General features: G+C 39.2%; 1 protein-coding gene across 1 annotated transcript; it reads left to right on the top strand.

Annotated features, from left to right (window-relative positions):
- Window positions 1–3,315: 3,315 nt before the first annotated feature.
- MRPL58 (mitochondrial ribosomal protein L58) lies at window positions 3,316–13,467 on the top strand. Its single transcript, XM_021002666.1, has 6 exons — window positions 3,316–3,546; window positions 5,513–5,549; window positions 11,640–11,699; window positions 12,426–12,508; window positions 12,610–12,779; window positions 13,059–13,467. Exons 1-6 carry the CDS (start codon window positions 3,355–3,357, stop codon window positions 13,141–13,143), a joined length of 627 nt encoding a protein of 208 aa, XP_020858325.1. The 5' UTR covers window positions 3,316–3,354; the 3' UTR covers window positions 13,144–13,467.
- Window positions 13,468–18,368: the final 4,901 nt, after the last annotated feature.

Below are 18,368 nucleotides of genomic sequence, written 5' to 3' on the forward strand. Positions count from 1 at the left end.
AGGGGGCAGGGTTGGGTTACTTTTCAAAGACAAAGGCTTTTTGGGCTCCAGCTCCCACCACCCCATTAGTGAGATGTCTCTGGTTTTCCACATTTCCTTCAGGATTCTTCCTGACTCCAGGCCTGGTGCTTTATCAGCTGAGCCACCTAGCTGCCCCTACTAGATGTTTAGAGCTACATAAATAAATACAAAGTGATGGAAGGATGGTATTAACTACTTGGGGAAAGGGCTGGTGGAAGAGGTGGCACTTGAGCTCATATTTGAAGGGAGCCGGAGGATGCTCTTTCTCCAGACTTCAACTTCTCTCTTAAGGGACCATTGCCATTCTGATTCTGGGTTCATAGATATTTGTCCTGTCTGTGTGGTTCTCTCCATGGTGAGTGAGTCTGGTCTGCTGTGCTACCATCTCCACTGTTCTCTTTGTAAGGAGGAAGTCTCTTCCTCTAAGGAATATAACCTTTCTCCTTTTATTTTTTTTTAATTTAAAATTTTATGGAAGCTTTTTTGTTTTTACAGCATCCTCATTTCCCAATACATCCCTTCTAACTCCATCTTCCAGAAAGACATCCCTTATAACAATGTTTAAAAAGAAAAAAAGCAGTGCAGCAAAAACCAACCAAGTCTATCTTTATATGCAGTGTTCCACTCCCATGGTCACCCTCATTTAAAAAAAAAAAAGGAAGGTAGTGTCTCTTCATAGCTTTTCTTTGGAACCAGACTTGGTCAAAATAATTTCAAAGCATTCAGTTTCCATTGTTTTGTTGATGTTATTTCCATTAACACCATAGTGGACCTAACAGTGGAATCTGTAAGTCAAAGGCTGTGGATATTTTAGTTACTTTTTTAGCACAGCTCCAAAATTGCTTTCTACAATGGTTGGACCAATTCAGAACTTCCCAAACTTGTATTAGTATACCTTCTTTCCAAAACCCTTCCCACATTGATTTTTCCCATCTTTTGTCATCTTTGACAATTTTCTGGGTGTGAATTAAAACCTCAGCTGCATTGATAACTAGTGATTTGGAACAATGAATCTTATTCACATTCATAAGATCATCAGTAGATTGCAATTCTTCTTTCAAAAAGTTTGCTTAAGTAATGTGACCACTTATCTGTTAGAGGAATCCCCTTCTTCTTAAGGACTGAGTACATTTTTTAAGCGCTTACTATCTGCCAGGCACTGTGCTAAACACTAAGAATTCATCAAGAAAGCTGAAGAAAGAGCAAAGGCACTATCTCTGCCTTCAATGAACTCATATTCTAATGGGGGAGACAACACGCAAATAACTATTTGTATACAAGAGTAAAGATAATCTCTTCCAACAGAAGATAATCTCAAATGGAAAACACTACCTATGGGGACCAAAAGTTCCACCTGTAAAATGTGGTATTTGAGCTGAATCTTCAAGGAAGCCAGGGAAACAGGGATTCCAGGCATAGAGGACAGCCACTGAATAGACACTATTCAGGGAGATAGCATATCATGTGAAAGGAACTGCAAGAAGATCAGGGTAGCTTTATCAAAGAGTTTGTGGGGAGAAGTGAAATGTAAAAAGACTAGGAAGTTAGAAAGGGGCTGTGAAGGGCTTTAAATGCCAAAGGATTTTATATTTAATTTGCAAGCTAATAGGAAACCACCAGAGTTCATCGAGCAGGGGGCTGACATGGTCAGACCTGGGCTTTAGGAAAATCACTAAGGCAGGAGAATGGACAGTGGATTGGAGTAGGGAGAGATTTGAAGCAGGAAGCCTAATGGAAAAGATATTGCAGTAGTCTAGGAAGAAGGTGATGTGGGTCTATACCAAAAGATGGGACATGTGGGATAAGAGTGAAGAGTTGAAGATGACGCTTAGGCGAACAGGAAGATGGTGGCACCCTTGACTATAATACGAAAAGTCAGGAGTTTATGGAGAAAGATAATGAGTTCTGTTTTGGACATGTTGAGTTGAAATGCCTTTAGGACATCCAATCTGAGATGTCCAAAAGTCAACTGGTGATGTGGGACTGGAGCTCAGGAGAATGATTAAGGAGATACAAACACACATGTATGTATGCATGCACGCGTGTGTGCATATATGTGCAAGAGTATACATATATATAAGTGTGTGTATGGGAATCATCTGCATAGATAATTGCATACATGGGAACTGATGAAATCACCAAAATTATTTAGAGAAAAGATAGCCCAGGACTGGGCCACGAGGAAGCACAGTTAGTATGACTTGAAAATCCAGCAAAGAATACTGAGAAGGAGCTATCATACAGGTAGGAGAACTAGGAGACAGCAAGACAGCAAAAGCCTAGAGAGGAGAATATCAAGGAGGAAAGGGTGATTAAGAGGGGCAGAGAAGGATGAAGATTGAGAAAAGACCATTAGATTTGATAATTAAGAGATTACTGGTAACTTTGGAGAGTGCAATTTTAGTAGAATGAGTTTGAAATCCAGATTGCAGAGGATAATGTATAAAGTTCATCCTCAAGGAGTTGCTGCTATGAACTTCATGACCTTGGACAAACACCTTAACTTCTCTAGCCTTGTTTCCTCATCAATGAGAGGGCTGAATTAGATGACCATTGAGGTCCAATCCAGCCCTACATCTACGATTCTTTGATCTTTAAGTCAAGGATTCCAAGTCAAGTATCTCTGGCTCCAAATCCAGTGCTTGGGGCTACTAGCTCTAGAGTCTAGAGGACTTGGGTTCAAGTCCTACCTCTGACATTCATTCCCTATATGCCTATTTCTTCATCTATAAAATGAAGGGATGTGTTCTTATATTGGATCTGTGAACTTTTTTTTTAATTGATAAAAGCATTCCAATATAATTTATTTCCTATGCAATCCTATTTTTATATTGTGCATTTAAAAACACTACTCTAAGAGGGGTTTCACCAGACTCCCATGGTGGGGTCCATGACACAAAAAGGGTAGAGAACCTCCGGATTTGATGATCTCTATGATCTTTTCCAGCTCCAGATTTATAAGCCTATGATTTCCTTACACATATGAAGTCACAGGTCACAGGGGGAAACATCAATTAGTCAATAAACATTTATTAAGTGCCTACTATGTGACAGTCACTGTGCTAAGCGCTGAGGATACAAAGAAATGCAAAAGCTTGTCCCTGTTTGCAGGGGGTTCACAGTCTAGCAGTGGGTAGTAAAAAAAGAAAAATCCAACCTGCCACCTTGGACCACTTACATAAGCAGACCACAACACACCTGACCCTGCCTTTGAGCTTCCCTAGGTCTAATATGGGCGGAAACCACGTAGCCAGGAGGCTCTGCCCTTGAGCTGCGTTTCCGGCCGGACTTGCAGTGAGTGAACACCCACCGGAAGCAGCCGAGAAAGGCAACATGGCCGCCGCCCGACGTCTTCTTTGGTTACCGAGCCGGGCTTGGCTCAGGCTGGCTCTGCTACAGCCGCCTGGCCGCTGCCTCTGCCGTGCTTTTCACGAGAATGCCGCCAGCTCTGAGTTCAAGAGCATCTACAGCCTGGATAAGCTTTACCCGAATTCCCGAGACCGGGAGACTGCCTGGAGAGTTCCGGTAAGGGCAGACGGGGTGAAAAGAGGGAGGTGAGGGAGTGAGAACCGACTTGGGCGGCCTCGCCTCTCCGCCGGGTGACATCAGCAAGTCGGTTCCTCATTGGGTAGGTGTAAGGCTCGCCGGCCCAGTGACGCCGGCAGAAAGTTGTCGTTTCATTGGCTGGGTGGGGAGTTGCTATAGGGATGTCAAAGAATTGGCTCGTCATTGGCTAGGCTTTGGATACGCTGTGGGGCTTGTCAGAGAGCTGGCGCCTCATTGGCTAGGCCTGGAGACGCGCTTGTGTCGGAGAGCTGGCGCCTCCTGCTCTAGATTTGAAAACGTGGCTTTTGTGGGTCATGTGATTCCTCTTAGATGGAGAACAGGGCGCTTGTTGCTTTTAGTAAAGGGAGGCTGAGGTCGCTCAGTCCCAAGACTAGACCACGAGGGCTTTTGCTGATTTTTCGTGACTCAGCTTAGTGTAGCAGCTAACACTGTTGCTGGCATTCTGTGTTGAAGAGTAGTGGGGATGGGGGTGGGGGGCGGGGAGAGAACAGCTAAGTGGCGCAATGGACAGAGCGCTGGCAGTCGGGAGGATCACAGTTCAAATTCAGCCGCAAACACCAGCTGTGTGACCCTAGGCAGCCTCAGTTGCTTCCAGAACGACAAAAAGAAGAAGAGTAGTAGAGGTGGAAGGAACCTGAGTGATCATCTAGTCCAACCCCCTCGATTACTGAAGAAGAAACTGAGGCTGTGAGAGGGAAAATAACTGGATCATCGCAGGGCTAGGACTAGATCCCAGGTTCGAGTAAACCCAGGGTTTCTTGGTTTTTTTCACCGTAACTGCTGTAGCCTGTCTGGCCTGAGGAACTTTTAGGCTAAGTTCATAGACTCATAGAATGTTGGGACTAGAAGGGATCCTCCAAACCAGGGGTGGGGAACCCGCGGCCACATGTGGCCCTCTAGGTCCCCAAGTGTGGCCCTTTGACTGAATCACCTCAAGACCACAAGTTCCCCACCCCTGCTCTAAACCATCAAATACAGCCCCCTCACTTAGCACATGGGAAAAACTGAGGCCCAGAAAATTGAAATGGCTTTCCTGAGGTTACATACCCAGTTAGTAGCTGAGCATGTTTTAGAAGCCTTAAATACTGACAAGGCTGACAAGAAAAGGACAATATTTCCCAAATGCCAGTTTGGTTTGCTAGTGAAAGTCCCCTATAGCCCTTGAGCTTTCTAGCAACTCTTAGGCACCTAACTACTGGAAACCCCCAGGAAAAAAGTGACATGAACTCCAAGGCATATGTACCTAAAATAAGAGGAGCCACAGCAGCAAGGCTTTGCCTTTCCCTAGATTTAAATTCAAACAAACAGAAAAACCAAAGAACCCGACAGTGAATTGCTGGTTGTTATTCCAAGTTTAAGAATTCTAAGAAACCCAGCTATGGTGGACATACTAACAGCTTTCTTTTCACTTTGGAATTTTTGCTGTGTTATTATTGTAGAATCTTTGCTTCTTTCCCATTATTTGATGCTCTTATTGGAGTGCTGGACTCCACCGTGGGAAGGAATAGTAGATTCAGTACACTCATAAGGTCTCAAACAAAGAGATTGACTTGAGACCAAAAATCTGGTGACTTTTTTGGGCATTCTTATTTGAGACTTTAAGTAGAAATCCCAAATAGAGATAGATTACGTTTGCATAATGTTTCCAAAGCACTCACACCATCTCAGGAGTTAGCAAACAACTACCTTTTTCTACAGCCCAAACTAATAATTGTTTTTATATTGGCAAATAAAATGTAAATAAAGTTTTATGGGATTTCAAAATGTAAAAACCATTCATAGCTCCCCAACAGATTTCTTTCTCAAGCTGTAGTTTGCCAACTCCCCTTGTTAAATCACTCAGGGCACAGATTCACCTACCCCGGAAGATTTTGCCTACCATGTGTGTTTCTTAACATTGAGTGTATATGCCTATTTGTTGTAGGATGATGCAAAGCAGGCCAGCACTGACATTCCTATAGGTAAGTCAACTTTTGCCTTTTCACTGTCTTTGAAAACCAAATTATTTTTCTCATTGTCTCTTAAATTGAGATTTCTATTGGGTATTAACTATAATAGGTTACCACTGCTACCTTATGCTTGTTTCTTTATGTCATATCTCCAGAGCTCCACAAAAGGCCTTTCTGCTAGCAAGAAAACCCCAGAACATTGACTATCCTCACTGTCATTTTCTCCCCCTTTTACTTCTGAGTTAAGTTTGATCAATAAGATTGCTTTTCATAGGTTATGGTATCATAGAGTTGAAAGGGGATGTAGAGATTTAGTTATATTAAGCAAATGTTTATTATTTGTTAATAATTTATTAATTTATCACTATATGTATAATGTAGGTTGTGTAGTGGATAGAGTGCAAGGCCTAAAGTAAGGAAGACTCATCCTCCAGCATTCAAATGTGGCTTCAGACACTTACGAGCCATGTGACCGTGGACAAGTCACTTAACCCACTTTGCTTCAGTTTCCTCATCTGTAAAATGAGCTGAAAAAGGAAATGGCAAACCACTCCAGTATGTTTGCCAAGAAAACCCCAGATGGGGTCACAGAGTCAGAAACAGGTGAAACAAGTGAACAACAATAATATACTTTGCTAAATGTGGCAAGTAAATAGTCACAGGCCTCAATTATCTTACATTGTCCCAGGATTACATGTACACATAAAAATAAATAGAAAATAATTTGAGAAAGGAGAGAGCACTAACAGCTGGGGGAGATTGGAATCTATTTCCCTTAGGAGGTGGCACTTGACTTTGAAGCCTTGAAGGAAACTACTGCTCTGAGAAGCAAAGGTGAGATGTATGTTACATTCATAGGAAACAAAGGCTTGGAGAGAGGAGGTGAAGTATCGAATTCAAGGAGAAACTAGTAGGATAGTTTGGCTGGACTATAGAGTACATGAAGGGACTGTTTAAGTCTGAAAAGCTAAGTAAAAGCCAAATTATGAGTTTTTGACTGCCAAGCTGTAGAGTCTGTTTTATCTTAGTGGCAATGGAAAGCCACTGACGATTACTAAACTGCCAAGTGACATGATGAGAGCTCTGTTTTAGGAATGTTAGATTTGCCAGCTGTGGGAAGGATAGAATAAAGAAGATTGAGACTGGAAAGGGGGAGACCAATTAGGAAGTTATTGTAGTGGACCAGTGGAGAGGCAAATAGGGTCTGAACTAGTAGCCATGTGAGAGAAGACAAGGGGATGGATTTGAGAGACGTTATGGAAGTATAATAAACAAGACGTAGTAACTGATTGGATACGCAGAGTAAGGAGAGGGAAGAATCAAAGATGACTCAAAGGTTGCAAGCCTGGGTGGCTAGAAAGATGTGCCATCAACAGGAATAAAAATGTGTGGAGGAAGAGAGAGGCCTTTGACATGTTGAATTTAACCTGTCAAGATGTATACGTCCAGTGGCAGTTGGTTTTGAGGATTTGGTCCTAATTTGTCTTTTTACAGTTGAGGAAATAGTAGGCTCAAAGAGGTTAATTGATTTACCCGGCCCACATAGTGATTTATGGTGGCAGAGCCGGGCTCAAGAACACAGCTCCATTGTTCCTTCTACTTCACCTACACTTCAGTGTAAAATGAGTAAGATCCTGGTGTGGTTTGTCACTTTATTTCAGCTTTTAAAACAATCCTAATTTAAAAATAAAAGAAAGATTGAGGCCAACAGATCTGGGTGCCCTGTAGTTTTTTACTGGGTAGGAAATCTGCATTTCAATCTCAGTTTCTCCAATGACTGTAGATGTCATTTATTCTTTATTTTTGTTAGTTTTCCTCTCTGTAAAATGAGCATAATAAAAATATCTGTCTCTCCCTTCCATACTGAAATTCTGAATATAAAGATAATCTCCATGAAGCTCATTAAACTATAAATGCTTTATAAAAAAAGGTGACATTAATAATAACAAGGTAATCTATAGGGAACTAACCTAAATATGTAAGACTAAGAGCCATTGTCCAATGGATAAATGGTAAAAGCATATGAGTACACTTTTCTTTTTTTCCCCCAATTAACAAGTATTTTGTTTGATTAATTTGACCCTCTTACAACTCTTTTAATTAGAGGGCCCTAATAATGATAGCTTATATTTGCATACTGCTTCTAAAGCACTCACATCAGCTCATTTCATGTCTTAAATCCCTCAATATATAACTTCCCATGTTCATCATGCTGAAAATATATGTCTCTTCATTTTAAGTTCATTACCTCTCTATCAGGAGGTAAGTGGCCTGTTTCATCTCCTTTTTTTTGGACTTGTAATTTATTGTTGCATTGATCAGAGTTATAAAGTCTTTCAAAGTTGTTTTTCTCTATAATCTTGTTATAGTTGTATGAATTGTTCTCCACGTTCTGCTTACTTAACTCTGCATTAATTTATTCTTAAATATCTTCCCAGTGTCCTCTGACATTATCCATTTCATAATTTCTTATGGAACAATGATATTCCACAATTTATTTAACCATTCCCCCAATAGGAGTACACTGTCTTAGTTTTTCATTTTTGCTACCATGAAAATAACTGCTATAAATAGTTTTGTACATGCAGATTTTTTTCCTCTTTCTTTGATGTCTTTGGAGTAGAGGTCTAGTGGCAAGTGGTATGGCTGTGTCAAAGGATTTTCACAGTTTGGTCATTTCTGTGCATAATTCCAAATTGCTTTCCACAGCTTTACCAAGAGTGTGCTAGGATACCATGAACAAACTTCAAAGAGGAATGTTATGTCCTAACAATCATGAAAGCCTGCTTCAAATCACAATAGTAAGAGAAGTGACTGAGGTTTTTACCTTACCCCCAGCAAATTGGAAAAGATGATAAAAAACCAGAGCAATCAACGTTAGAAGGGTTGTGAAAAGACAGGCACCCTAATGCACTGTTGGGCAGGTTCTGGATTAGGCCAACCATTATGGAAAGTACTTTTGAGCTGTGCTCTGAAAGTGACTGAAATGTCTTTATTCTTTGATCCAGAGGTTCCACTGTTAGGCATATTCCAGAGAGGACAAAGATAAAAAGAATGATCCTATCTACATCAAAATATTTATGAGAGCACTTGTGGTAGCCAAAATCTGGAAGCAGAGTAGACACTCATAAGTTGTAGAATGGCTAAACAAATTGTGGTATATGAATGTAATGGAATATTACTGAACTGTAAGAAGGGATGATTATGAAGAATTCAGAAAAAAAAATTGGAAGACTTATATGAACTCATAGAAAGTAAATAGAACCAGGAAAAATATACACAATGAGTATAATAATATAAACATAAAGAACAAAAAAAAGTTAAGCTATACTCTGTGAAATTATAATGACCAAGTTTGTCCCTATAAAAGAGATGAGAAAATACACCTCCCTCAATTGGAAATAAGAAGAATTATAAGTTGCGGCATATTTATATATACTATCAGACTCAGTTTGTAGATTGATTGATTAATTTTGCTGAAATCCTTTCTTTTTTTTCTCTTATTTTTTTCATCGTCTAATGAAAAAGTGGCTCTTCTTGCCAAGTCCAACTAAAGTTGGTCCTGTCCTCTTCCATTTTTTAGCAGATTGCTTACACTATCATTCTCTCTCTCCCTTCCTCTCTCCTTCCCTCCTTTCATCTACTTACTGGTTCCTTCTCTGCTATTTACAAATATGCCTGTCTTCCCCCTTTATGAAAAAACCTTCACTACTATTATATCTAATAACTTCCATTCTATATCTTTCTTTTCCTTCTTTACTAACTCCTTGATAAAACTGACTACACTCCATGCCTCTACTTCCTCTTCTCTCACTTTTTTCTAAACCTCTACAATCTGATTGCCAGTTTCCTTATTGTACTGAAACTGGTCCCTCTAAAGTTAACAATGATCTCTTAGTTGCAAAATCTAATGGCCTTTTCTTTTTTTTCCCCAAACAATCAAAATGTTTATTTTTTTTATAGAAATATCTATAAAACAATTTTTCAAACAGCATTACTTTCATAGAGAAAACATTTTCTACAGAGGTTGACTAAGATTTTAATATTTTAAATTGTACCATCATTAAATAAGGTGTGACATCATATGAATTTCATTTCACTGGAAGAAATGCAAAGCATTTTTTAATATAAAGGTATATAGAATATTCTGGTCAACTACAGCTGTGTTACAGCTGTGTGTTCTTTTGGATTTGGTCCAAAGAAGCCTGAGTCTGTGTCCAGAGAGAATGAAAAATGTTATAGACACCTGATCAGTTATCCCTCACTGAGGATGCACGAAAAAGGACATTCCTTGTAGGTCCCACTGAATCCAGTTCCCAGCATTGATACTTTCCCCTTCCCTTTCCCCCACACACATGCTTTTGGGCTCTGCTTTAAATATTTGAGACAGGCATTAAAATTCTTCTCAGATAACATCCTGTGGTCTGACACAAATACACAGTTTTCCAGTATATTATCACCTCTTCTGTTCCCATATCTCAGCCATATTTAGGTCCAAATCTTTAAGTCTTTTTAAGCCTTGAAGATTTTCAGTGTAAAAAACTATGTCTGCTGTAACCAACCCATTTTGAGGTCCTCCATCATTTACCACGTTTAAGTGAGATAACTGTCTCTTCATGTGGATTTTGTAGCTTGCATTAATTCTTAAAAAACGATATCTGTGTTTGTTTCTCTGGAAGGAGTTTATATATAACTTTAATGCCCTTTCCTTAATCCTCATTCTTCTTGACCCCTGAAGCATTTGACACTATTGACTACCATCTCCTCTATTCCCTTTCTTTCTTGGTCCTGGTGATAGTACTTTCTCTTGGTTCTCCCTTATCTGGCTCCTTTGCTGGATCGTCATCCATGTTATATCTAGTTGTGGTACCTATGTGAACCCCAAGGACTCAAGTTCAGCTCCCCAAGTTCAGTTATCGTCTTTATGCAGATGATTCCCAGATTTCTCCACCCAATTCTATCCTCTTTATTGAGCTCCAGTCCCACCAATGCCTATAGTATATTTTAAACTGAATGTCTTGTAGACATTTCGAACTCGGTGTGTCCAAAACAGAACTCATTATCTTTCTCTCCCAAACCCATTCCTCTTCAAAGCTTTCCTGTTAACTTTTGAAGTCACCACCATCCTTCTAGTTGACCATAGTCCCAAAACTTTGTGTCAACCTCAGCTCCTTATTTTCACTCACCTCATTGATCTAATCAGTTGCCAAATCTTGTAGTTTCTTTCTTCACAGCAGTGCTCGAATATTTCTCTCTGCTCACAGAGCTACCACCCTAGTTAAGGCCCTCATCACCTCTTACCTGAAGTATTATAGTTGCCATCTAATTGGAGTCCCTGGCTACAGGTATCTTTCCACCCCATTCCATCTTCTACCAGCTACCAAAATGATTTTTTCAAAGTACAAGTCTGACCATATTGTCCCCCAACTCAATAAATTCTAATGATTCTTTATTAGCCTTTAGGATCAAATGTAAACTCCTATTTGGCTTTTAAAGCTCTTCACAGCCTAGCTCTTTCCATTCCAGTCTTCTTATATAGTAATCCCCTCCTCATACTTTATGATCTAACCATATGACCTACCTACTGTTACACTTGATACTTCATCTTCCTTCTCTATATTTTTACACTGACTGTCCTCCCATGCTGGGAATGTTCTTTTCTTCCTCTCCACCAGCCATTGGAATCCTTGGCTTCCTCCAAGATTCGGTTCAAATCCCACCTTCTACAGGAACTGTTTTCAGATCACTTCAGCTGCCCATTCCTACCTCTCTGGGGCAACTCCTAATGTTTCTTTATATGTACCTATTTCATGTACATTAGAATGTAAGCTCCTTGAGGACAGGCATCGTTTTTGCTTTTTCTTTATATGCCCAGTTCTTAACAAAGTGCTTTGCATGTTATTGCAGCTGATAAATGCTTATTGATAAATTGTTTTTATTGTTTGTTATAAATAGAAGCTTGCTGGGTAGGAACAGGGGGAAGAATATAATCAGAAATGACAGTGATATTTAAAAAGAGATAAAAATTTAAAATGAAAAGTAAATTGGTAAATGGTTCATTTTGGCACAGAGTAAAATATCTTTTCTCCTTCTGTCTTGCAGGTCGCCTGAAGATATCTTATTCCAAGAGTAGTGGTCCTGGAGGGCAGAATGTCAATAAAGGTACCTCAGTGCTTTCTTTTGTATTAAAACTAAATGCTAGAAAGGTTAACAATGCTGAAACATTCAAGTAGAATAAAGGGTTTTTCAGTAGGGGTTTAACTGCGGCCAGCTCATAGTAATCCTGTTCTTCACACTGGCCTGATCCTGGAGCTCTTAGCTGTGGGTTGCTACAACTAAACTTCAAGTACCTTTATAAATCAAGAGAGAAATAGTGTAAACCTACTGTTTGCCCATGTTTATAGCATCATTCACATAGGGCACTATTCCTCCCTGCTCTCTTCAGCTGTGGAAAAGGAACATTGCATTGATATATATATGAGAGCATGATTTTTCTCCCAAAAGTGCTTCCCCATCCTTAAGTGGTTAACCCTCTCTGCCCCCCTTATGACTTAACTAACTTGAAAGAGGCAGTTTTGCGTACTGGAATCTTAGCTATGCTGCTAATTAGTTGTTGCCTTGTCAAAGCCATTTTATCCCTTTTGACCTCTGTTTTTCCACCTATAAATGAAAGGGTTGTGGACTCCTTCCAGCTTCAAATCCTCCGGACTTCACATTCCAGAATTTGAAACAAAGATTTAGATGTCTTTTCCCTTGGAGACTCACCAAGGAAGGATTACAATTTAACTTCTCAGGGCTGCAAAAGTCTAAAATGTCTTTGTTATCGTGTGCTTCCCATCAAGGATTCTCAGTAAACTTACATTATTATACTCTTCCTCTTGTTCACAGTAAATACCAAGGCTGAAGTCCGGTTTCATTTAGCAACAGCAGACTGGATTTCAGAGCCTGTCCAGCAAAAGATTGCCGTCATGGTAACTAACTGCCTTTACATACCCTTTTAACCTTTAATTCTATTTAAGCTTTTATATTTTCCACTGTGAAATTTTGAACTTTCTCTTTTTTCTTACTCCAGTTTAAAAATAAGATCAGCAAATCAGGAGAGTTGATTATTACCTCTGATTCCAGCCGTTATCAGTTTAGAAATTTGGCAGATTGCCTCCAGAAAATTAGAGACATGATTGCCCAGGCCAGCCAGATTCCCAAGGAGCCATCCAAAGAGGATGCTGTGCTTCGAAGGATCAGGTAACGGAAAGTTCCCTGAATTCCTATAATCAGGTTTCTAGGGACCTTCCTTCCAAAGGGGTTCAAATACACAAGGGTTTTGAGGGAGGCACTATAAGGAATCAGGACTCACGAGCACACTGTAATATTGTAAAGAAGATGAAAAAGATTCTGAATGGGAAGGGAGGAGCTTGCCTATGTATCTCACTGCTTTTCTTTCTGCTTTGTAGTCGCTCTACCCATCACTTTGAAAGCTGTTGATTAGGCATCTAGACATATTTTCTCATATTTTGTTTTCAGGGTAGAAAACATGAACCGTGAAAGGCTAAAACAGAAGAGAATCCATTCCACCATAAAGACAAGTAGAAAAGTAGATATGGACTGAACTCAGCTTCCAGCTGCCTGAAGCAGACCTCTTCAGTGGTTCTCAGACTGGTTTTGCTTGTGACATAGCATCATTCTTTGACATGAGGAATCATGGCACACTGAACTTTTAGGGTAGAAAGACTACAGATCACCAGAATAAGTTCCATGCAGTTCACAGCATACCAGTGAGAAACTCATGTCACACCCTTTGAGAGTTTTGAGTCTAGCAACTGCAATTGGCAATCATTTGGAGACACTAAGAGACGGTTCCTAGGGTAATAAATAAAGGAAGAAAGTATACCTCTTTGTATTTAACAATAAAGTGTTCTCATTGATTTGGTCATTCATGCACAATGCTGAGATTGTGAGCCTGAGCAACTGGGAGCATGGTGGTAGCCTTAACAGATATAAGGAAATCCAGAGGAAGGGTGGTTTTAGGAGGAAAGAAAATGAGTTGGAGATGCCTATGGGACATCCAGTTGGAAATATGTGGTAGACGAGATCAGGTCTGGAGGGCCAGATTTTGTTTGTGTCTTCACAAAGATGATCATGATAGCCATGGGAGTTGGTGAGGTCATCAAGTGGTAGAGTGTTGAGAGAGAAAAGGGCCCAAGACCAAGCCCGGGGCTTCCACAAATGGCATGATATCCATGGCAAGAGGTCATTGTCAGTATTGGGAGAAAGCAATTCCAGTTGAATGGTATAGTTGGCAAACAGATTGTAAAAAATTTAGGGGAGTTAAGAGGAAGTGGACCACACCAAGTGTGGACCACTTTTTAAAGGAGTTTAGCTAAGAAGGGGAGGAAAAATACATAATAGCTGGCAGAAATGGTTGTGTCTGGTGAGGCTTTTTTTTCTCAGGGTGGAAGAGGCTTGGGTATATTTGTAGGCAGCAGAGAAGGAATTAATAGTGATAGATTAGAGAGGGAGAGAGGATAATAATAGCCACAATCTGCTAGAAACCACGGGTGGGAATGGGATGAAATATGTGTGTAGAGAGAGAAACTAAAGTAAAGGAGGAGCAAATATGGGATAATGAGAAGGGGTTTTGAGATTTAGAGAGAGGACAAAATGGAGCTGATGGTGAATGGTCTGGTTTTGTTTTTCTAAAATCAACTGGCTCAGCATTTCTTACAACACAGTAGTATTCTATCACAGTCATATACCACAGCTTGTTTAGCCTTTCCCCAATTGATGGGTATGTATCATTTTAGCCAATCTGATAGGTGTAAGATGATACCTCAAAGGTGTCTTAATGTGCATTTCTTTAATCAGTATAGTCTATTTTCTTGGAGAAGTATGACGTGAGGGTCCTCAGCTGAGGAGGAGGGAAGAGATAGCATTAGAAATGAAAGTCTGGAACAACTTCTGTTCCAGGGGGAGAGTGAAATGGAGAAGTAAAAGGCATTACTATGGGGGTAACGTGTAGTGGATCCCACAGGTTCAGGATGTTTCCTTTCAACAGCAGCTGAGTAGGAACAAAAAAGTAGAGGACAGGAGTAGTCCAGGGCTGCATATTGTCAAGGTGCAAGCATTGTTAGGACCAGGAAGCAAGTGCTTTGAGGGTAGAAGACAGGGTAAAGTTGAAATTGTTAACTATGGTGTTGGAAGTAGGAAGGGAGGAATGTGAGGCTAGGGCAGGGGCAAAGGCCTAGGAAAATGAGAGTACTGAAGACTGGAGGGATTGGATGTCCAAGTGAGGATGAAGAATAGGTTTAGGAGGGATAAGGCATAGTGAGAGATACAGTGATAGGAGATTATGATCTGATAAAGATATTCCAGAGTTCTTGATCACTGAAATGGAACACTTGTGAGTGCTGTTGTGACAGTCCCTTTGTGTAGATGAGATAGACTGCAGGTCACTGGTGTTGAGTAAAGGAATTGAGACGTTAGGGCATTTGAGGGGACAGGTATGTTGATATCTTTTAACATGAGTCTTCAGGTTCAAGAGCAAAGATGCGGAGAAGGGAGGGTAGTCCAGTTGGATTGGAAATTAGGGTATATGGAGGGAAATTGCATGAGATGACTGAAAAGTAATTTGGATAAAGAGCATCGAATGCCAGATTTCAGTTACATGTATGTATGTGAAGGGTTTTTTTTACTATTTTATTTTTCCCCCAATTTCATGAAAAAACAATTTTTAACATTCATTTTATTTTTAAGGTTTTGAGTTCCAAATTCTATCCCTCTCTCCTGCCCCTCCCCACTAGTGAGACAGTAAGCAATTTGATATAGGTTATGCAATCATGTAAAACATTTCCATGTTAGTCATTTTATGGAAGAAAACTCAAAAAAAGAAAGAAGCAAAAAATAGTATGTTTCAGTATGTATTCAGACACCATCAGTTCTTTCTCTGGAGGCAGATAGTATTTTTCATCAAGAGTCCTTTGAGATCGTTTTAGATCACTGTATTGCTAAGAATTGCTAAGTCATTGTGAAACTAGAGAAGTGATGTATTAGAAAGTTTACTTAAGGAGCAGCGTGAAAAATGCTGTCTCCACCTGCTCCATCATCTTCACTGCTCCTCCCCTGGAAAATTAGACTCCATCCCTTAAACCACCTTGCGCTGGATTTAATGGGCCAGCTTTGGCCTTATCTCATCATGATCCTGACTCCCATGGCACTTCCCAGTCATCTCCACACCACGTTGCCATGCGCATACCTGCCCCTCCTCTAGCTCTCTGTATATTATCTATTCCTATTAGACTGAGTTCCTTAAGAGCAGGGATTGCCTTGTTTGCTTATATTTGCCTCTTCATCGTTTAGTATGCAGATCTAGCTTGGTGCTTGATAGTATTTTAACCTATCTGTCAATCAGAAGCTCTTATAAGAGGCAAGAAAAATAAGGGAAGTTCCAATTAAGATGGCAACATGAAAGGCTCTGGCTAAAACATGAAGCAGTAGAACCAAACGAAACAAAACACTGAGCAACTTCATCCCATAAAGGATGGCACCAGGAAATGGGAATGGGAACAAGGACAAGGTCTCTGATTCTAGAGGTCTTGGAGTGCACTAGAAAAGTAGCTTTAAACCAGTGAATGACCCTCCAGAGGCTTGAAGAAAGAGACATGCAAAGATGTCCTCCACCTACCCCTTCGTGAAGGTGGGAGGTCCACAGGTGTTGCACATTGAAAGTTTTTGTACTTTTTCAATGTATTGATCAGTGTGTAAAACTTACCATTTGTCATATGAGATAATTCTGGCAAAGGGGTGATGAAGGAATACATAGGATACTATGATGATGTGGAGAAATAGAAAATATCAATTAAAACTTATTTTTTAAAAAGAGTAAAGCAAGGCTGCCCATTATCACCACTAGTATTTGATATAGTACTAGAACAAGTTTATAAACAAAGAGGAAATAAAATTATCCTCACTTTTTGAAGATGATATGGTGTTTTGGTTAGAAAACCCTAGTGTCAACTAAACGTTAAATGAAACAATAATTTCGGCAAAGTTCCAGGACATAAATAAATCATGTGCATATTTGAATATTATCAGCAAAACCCAGCAGGAAGAGATAGAAAGAGAAATTTCACACAAAACAACTACAGAATAAATAAAATGTAGACTTGGCAATCTGCTAAGGCACACAGAAACTACACAAACACAACTACAAAACTATAAAAATAAAGATAGACAAATAACTGGTGAAAATTTAATGTTTAAGCCGTGGGTCAAGTCAATATAATAAAAAGTATAATGCTACTTAAGTTATATTTTTTCAATGCCATTCCAATCAAACTACCAAATGATTACTTTATAGAGCTAGAAAAAAATTAACTTCTGGAGAAACAAAAGGTCAAGAATCTCAAAGGAAAAATGAAAAAACAAGTGGGAAGGAAGGGTGCCTAGCAGTACTAGATATCAGACTATACTACAAAGCAGTAATCACCAAAATGATTTAGGATTGATGAAGAAATAGAGAGGCTGATCAGTGGAACAGATTAGATGCAAAATAATTAGATACAATAATTTGATAATTAGATACAAAATAATTAGAAGCTAATGAACTTAGTAGTCTAAGTGCTTGATAAGCACAAAAATCCCTGTTACTGGGTTAAGAACTCACTATTTAGAAAAACTGCTGGAAAAATTGGAAAGCAGCTTGGCAGAAACCAGGTATAGACAAACATCTCACATTATATACCAAGATGAACTCTAAATGGATACATAACCTAGACATAAAAGGTGACAAATTAGAAAAGCAAGGAGGAAATTACTTTTTATATCTGTAGGTAAGAGAAGAGTTCATGACCAAACAGGAGAGAGAAAAGATCACAGAGAATAAAATAAATTTTGATTACATAAAATTTAAAACCTTTTTGCAGAAACCAAAATAATGCAGCTAAAATTTGGAGAAAAAACATAACTGAGAAAAAATCTTTGCAGAAAGTTTATCTGATGAGAGTTTCATTTCTAAGATATATAAGGAATTGATTCAAATTTATAAGAGTAATACTAGCCATTTCCTTACTATTGTGTTATATGAAATGACAAACAGGATGCTTTCAGAAAAACCTGGGAAGACTTATGAACTGATGCAAAGTGAAGTGAACAGAACCAGGAGAATATTATACGTAGTAACAACAATATTATATGATGATCACCAGTTAATGACTTACCTATTCTCAAGCAATAGGATGATGCAAAGCAATTCTGAAGGACTTACAATAAAAAATGTTACTCACCTCCAGAGAAAGAACTGATGGAGTCTGAATGCAGATTGAGGCATACTTTTTTACTTTATTTCTCTTGGGGTGTTGTTGGATTTGGGGGTTTTTTTCTGTCTATGTTTTCTTCAGCAACATAGCTAATATGGAGATATGTTTTACATGATTGCGTATGTATAATCTATATCAAATTGCTTGCCTTTTCAAAGAAGGGAAAGGAAAGACAGAGAATTTGGAACTCAGAATTTTTAAAAATATTCAAAATTGATTGTACATATAATTGGAAAAATATTTTTTTAAATTTAAAAAGAATACTAGCAATTTTCAGAAGAAGAAATCCAAGCTATTAATAACCATATGAAAAAAAATATTCCAAATCTCTAATAATTAGAGAAATGCAAATTAAAACAACTCTAAAGTTCCATCTCACGCCCAATAGATTGGCAGAAGTTGACTAAAATGGAAAAAGACAAATTTTGGAGGGGCTACAGGAAAACAAGTACTGTTAGTAGGGCTGTGGATTGGCCCAGTCATTCTGGAAAATTATTTGGAACTGTGGTCCCAAAATGAC

Source organism: Phascolarctos cinereus, unplaced genomic scaffold (genome assembly GCF_003287225.1).
Source record: "Phascolarctos cinereus isolate Bilbo 61053 unplaced genomic scaffold, phaCin_HiC Scaffold_5;HRSCAF=322, whole genome shotgun sequence".
Lineage (NCBI taxonomy): Eukaryota > Metazoa > Chordata > Mammalia > Diprotodontia > Phascolarctidae > Phascolarctos > Phascolarctos cinereus.

What these genes read in the sequence shown, in the direction of transcription:
- MRPL58 (XM_021002666.1), top strand. Translation starts at nt 3,355, where the DNA reads ATGGCCGCCGCCCGACGTCTTCTTTGGTTACCGAGCCGGGCTTGGCTC. An exon ending in AGACTGCCTGGAGAGTTCCG is followed by an intron (nt 3,547 to 5,512) that starts GTAAGGGCAGAC and finishes TATTTGTTGTAG; the next exon opens with GATGATGCAAAGCAGGCCAG. An exon ending in CAGCACTGACATTCCTATAG is followed by an intron (nt 5,550 to 11,639) that starts GTAAGTCAACTT and finishes TCTGTCTTGCAG; the next exon opens with GTCGCCTGAAGATATCTTAT.